This window comes from Tachysurus vachellii, chromosome 25, assembly GCF_030014155.1.
Source record: "Tachysurus vachellii isolate PV-2020 chromosome 25, HZAU_Pvac_v1, whole genome shotgun sequence".
Taxonomy (NCBI): Eukaryota; Metazoa; Chordata; class Actinopteri; order Siluriformes; family Bagridae; genus Tachysurus; species Tachysurus vachellii.
Window position 1 is genome coordinate 16,811,578 of NC_083484.1, and position 5,000 is coordinate 16,816,577.

Here is a 5,000-nt window from a genome sequence, read left to right on the forward strand (position 1 = left end):
TCTGAGCATCTTTGTGTCTTTCTGCTCTTTCCTGTCAGTGTTTTGCTTGGTCATGTGGTGTTCCAGTCCTAACACACACCTCACATCACCAGCATTAATCTATCATTCCTGCTCTCAGCCGTTACTGACCTACAAACATGGTTTACTCCACGCCGTACAGAACACAGGACAGGTGTAAAGTGTGTATTGTGCAGTCAGAGGCACGGCCTTGGTCCCAGTGCACGCTGAAGAGTTCACACACTGCAAGTTTTTCTGCTTTTGCTGCTTAAAATCCTCTGATTCAGCTCATCAGATGTGCATCAGCAGGATGAGGGAATGCAGGAAATCACCTCACACTGGACTCTTCTGGAGCTCAAACCCTCACAAAAAGCTGCTTACTAAAAAACAATGAACATTAACACAACGCAGCGCAGCCATTACTGTGGTCAGACTGCTGTTACCTACTGATGCACTAATGCACTTCCTGCCTAAGCAGCCATTTGTAGGCCCTTTACAGCCTGAGGAGCCGAAAACAGTGATACAAAAAAGCAAAACTTCAGAATTAGCATTGGATGATGTTGGAAACTAATATCTGCTACATGTGATTCTGTGACAGCTGCATCTCAGATTGGACACTTTCTCAAACTGGGACACGCCCATGAATGAGGGTCTACGAACTGGGACACACCCATGAATGAGGTTCTATGAACTGGGACACGCCCATGACTGAGGTTCTACGAACTGGGACACGCCCATGAATGAGGTTCTACAAACTGGGACACGCCCATGACTGAGGTTCTACAAACTGGGACACGCCCATAAATGAGTTTCTACAAACTGGGACACGCCCATGAATGAGGTTCTACAAACTGGGACATGCCCATGAATGAGGTTCTACAAACTGGGACACGCCCATGACTGAGGTTCTACGAACTGGGACACGCCCATGAATGAGGTTCTACAAACTGGGACACACCCATGAATGAGGTTCTACAAGCTGGGACACGCCCATGACTGAGGTTCCACAAGCTGGGACATGCCCATGACTGAGGTTCTACAAACTGGGACACGCCCATGACTGAGGTTCTACAAACTGGGACACGCCCATGAATGAGGTTCTACAAACTGGGACACGCCCATGACTGAGGTTCTACAAACTGGGACACGCCCATGAATGAGGTTCTACAAACTGGGACACGCCCATGAATGAGGATCTACAAACTGGGACAGGCCCATGACTGAGGTTCTACAAACTGGGACACGCCCATGAATGAGGTTCTACAAACTGGGACACGCCCATGAATGAGGTTCTACAAACTGGGACACGCCCATCAATGAGGTTCTACAAGCTGGGACACGCCCATGACTGAGGTTCTACAAGCTGGGACACGCCCAAGACTGAGGTTCTACAAGTTGGGACACGCCCATGAATGAGGTTCTACGAACTGGGACACGCCCATGATTGAGGTTCTACGAACTGGGACACGCCCAAGACTGAGGTTCCACAAGCTGGGACATGCCCATGAATGAGGTTCTTCAAACTGGGACACGCCCATGAATGAGGTTCTACAAACTGGGACACGCCCATGACTGAGGTTCTACAAACTGGGACAGGCCCATGAATGAGGTTCTACAAACTGGGACACGCCCATGAATGAGGTTCTACAAACTGGGACAGGCCCATAATGAGGTTCTACATACTGGGACATGCCGGTGAATGAGGTTCTACAAACTGGGACACGCCCATGAATGAGGTTCTTCAAACTGGGACACGCCCATGAATGAGGTTCTACAAACTGGGACACGCCCATGACTGAGGTTCTACAAACTGGGACATGCCCATGAATGAGGTTCTACGAACAGGGACACACCCATGACTGAGGTTCTACAAACTGGGACACGCCCATGAATGAGGTTCTACAAACTGGGACATGCCCATGAATGAGGTATTTTGAAGTAGGACACGCCCATGAATGAGGTATTTTGAAGTAGGACACGCCCACATCAGCACCACTTTACTGTACTATCTATGAAGAGTGGATTAGTCTTGTCTCTGGACTGTGATCTGTGCTTTGAATAATGGTTGTATTTCATTTTGTCTTGTGTAACTGGTGAATAGCTCTAAACGCGCCTCAGGACACACGCCCTGATCACCAGCGACGATGATTAAGCCACTAGAGGAACAGGTGTTCTGTGCTACGTGCGTCTCAGCATGACTGCTACATCACAGAGCTCAAACATTAGCTGCTGTTGTTACATTATTAATGGATTTATTATGAGGATTTCTCATCACACCTCCTCCGGCTGATTGTAGTTCTAATTATTGCTTATGACTCGTCTGTATGAGACCCCAGTAAACTGGGCTGTGAATTCTGTACCAGACTTTGTGATAGAGTGTGAGAATTCAGTAAGAACTTTCATCTTCTCCTGTCATAAATGATTTATTATTACAGATGTGTAGAGACGATACAAATAAATATACAACTTGGAATGAAGTAAAGTTCAGCTTATATATTCTGTACAGTATATACACAACGTTGCCAAGTTTTTAACTGGAGCCAAAGTGAAACAATGGAGAGGCCACGCCCACCAACCACACCCACCAGCCACGCCCACCAGCCACGCCCGCCAACCACACCCGCCAACCACGCCCACCAACCACGCCCACAGAACAGATATAAGTGACTTAACATACACAGAGTTAGTCTCTAAGTATTAACTCTCTGGCTTTTTTTCTATAAAACTCAAAATTCGAGCTGAGAAGTTTTCGGGTCTTTTGATTTCAGGCACTGATTTAAAAAACATCAGTTTTGTTTAAACACCTCACAGGGACACGCCGCTGCCTCGAGGACTCAGGAATGATGAAAATGATTAAAATGATGTGACGACCTCAGCAGCTTGCCTCAGGAAACAGAGCACCATAAAACGCACAAAATGATCTATTTTACAATATTTCATGTGATATTACCTCAAGCTGAAACACACACACCAACACACACTGTAACACACACACCAACACACACGGGAACACACACACACCAACACACACTGGAACACACGCACACTCAAACACACACTGGAACACACACACCAACACACACTGGAACACACACACACCAACACACACTGGAACACACACACTCAAACACACACTCGAACACACACACACCAGCACACACTGGAACACACACACTCGAACACATACTCAAACACACACACCAAAACACACTGGAACACATACACACCAACACACACTGGAAGACACACACTCTCTCTAACACACATCCACTCTCACACACTCTCTCTCTCTCTCTCTCTCACTCAATCACACAGCCACTCTCACGCCCACTCACTCTCACACACACTCTCTCCTTCTCACTCTCTCACTCAATCACACAGCCACTCTCACTCCCACTCACTCACACACACACACTCACACTCTCTTTCACACACACAATGAGCAGAAACGGCGCTGTTTTGGTAAACGGCTAATGAGGAACGAAGGGGGCGATGTGAAAGGATCCGGCTGTTGAGTTGGCACAAAACACACAGAGAGATCTCACTGAGAACATATGCGGCGCACACACACACACACAAACACACACACACGTTAATTAGCTACGCTGTTTCCTGAGAAAAGATATATTATTTGATCTTGTCGACCTTCAGTTAATCTAACTGTGTAGCTGATTTTTTACACGTGAATCAGGATTTCTCTGGAATAAATCAGATGTTCTTCATATTACACTGAAGTAAATGAAGAAACTCAACGTGAGACGTGGAGCATAATACATGAAGTCTACAGGAGACACTTCACTAGTGCACACTCTGTGCCCCATCTAGTGCACTAGAACATTTAGGACACAGGTCACATTTCATCCATTTCACTTCCCTGGTCTGTATAAACACAGGAACGTGAACGCCGCACGTCTCACCTCGATCCACTGGCCGTGAGATTGCATCTTCAGCAGGATGCAGGGGTCAGGTTTGGACAGAGCGTCCCGGTCTGAGATTCCTTTACACGTCACACGCAGCTCCACTTTAGTCAGACAGGGACTGTTAAAGAGCCCCAGCGAGGTGGCGGCCGACTCGTAGATATCACTCATCTTCAGTTCAGTGCTGATGCTGTGAAGGAAAAACAGGAAAGACTCAAAGCTGAGGAAAAGATTATAGATCCATTTATAAACTTAACTCTGCAGTTAAACAGTTAAATACACCAGAGCTGGTATCGTGAAGGAGCAGAGATTGGGTTACAAACAAAACTATTCTTTTCTCTACACAATAATTCAATTTGTTATAACATTAATATTATTCATTTTATCTTAATACTCTTAGTGACTGTGAAGGAGGTGTGGCCTAAATTCACATTCAAATTCAAATTTATTTGTATAGCGCTTTTAATAATTGACATTGTCTCAGAGCAGCTTTACAGAACTACATGTCTGTCAAATTACAGTAAAAGTGGCGACGTCTCAATATACTGAACAGTATCGCATCGTATTGTACAGAAAAAGCTCACATCAAAAGCCCTGTCAATCAACCTTGTTCATTAGAATATTAAGCCACGCCCAGACAGTTCAGCTGTCCAGGATGTTTAATAAAGGTCTACAGGATCCAATAATCTCTCAGCATGTATTCTGACCACACTGCAGCTCAAACCCTGTATATCCTCCTCTGGCTGTCCTCCAACACACTCAGTGTGATTTAACACGGTGTGTATCAGCGATTTAACATCGTGTGTATTGTGTTCGTCATCAGAATTACTGTAACTGCTCACAGCGAGATCTTTACAGCTCAATCAAACACAGATTCCCAGCTGCTCCATAACCATCCATCACTGCTGTACGAGCTCAGTGACAACCGACAGCCTCATCCATCACACACCGGGAGAGCAGAGATGTGTGTGTGTGTGTGTGTGTGTGTGTGTGTGTGTGTGTGTGTGTGTGATAGGAAACCTGTCTGAAACCAGTCCTGTCATCTCAGTGGAATTTGAGAAGTCCTCACTAAAACCTACTGGGACA

At 45.9% G+C, this 5,000-nt stretch overlaps 1 protein-coding gene across 2 annotated transcripts in view; it reads right to left on the reverse strand.

Annotated features, from left to right (window-relative positions):
* Nucleotides 1-5,000, reverse strand: part of cpne4a (copine IVa) — a 40,141-nt gene that overhangs the window by 28,843 nt on the left and 6,298 nt on the right. The window contains exon 2 of one of the 2 annotated variants that reach the window (XM_060861440.1): nucleotides 3,915-4,104. In XM_060861440.1, coding sequence (XP_060717423.1) covers nucleotides 3,915-4,085 — 171 coding nt within the window. In that variant the 5' untranslated portion in view covers nucleotides 4,086-4,104. Of the gene's footprint in view, nucleotides 1-129; nucleotides 182-3,914; nucleotides 4,105-5,000 lie in introns of those variants that run through there. The other variant, XM_060861441.1, reaches the window with a different exon arrangement.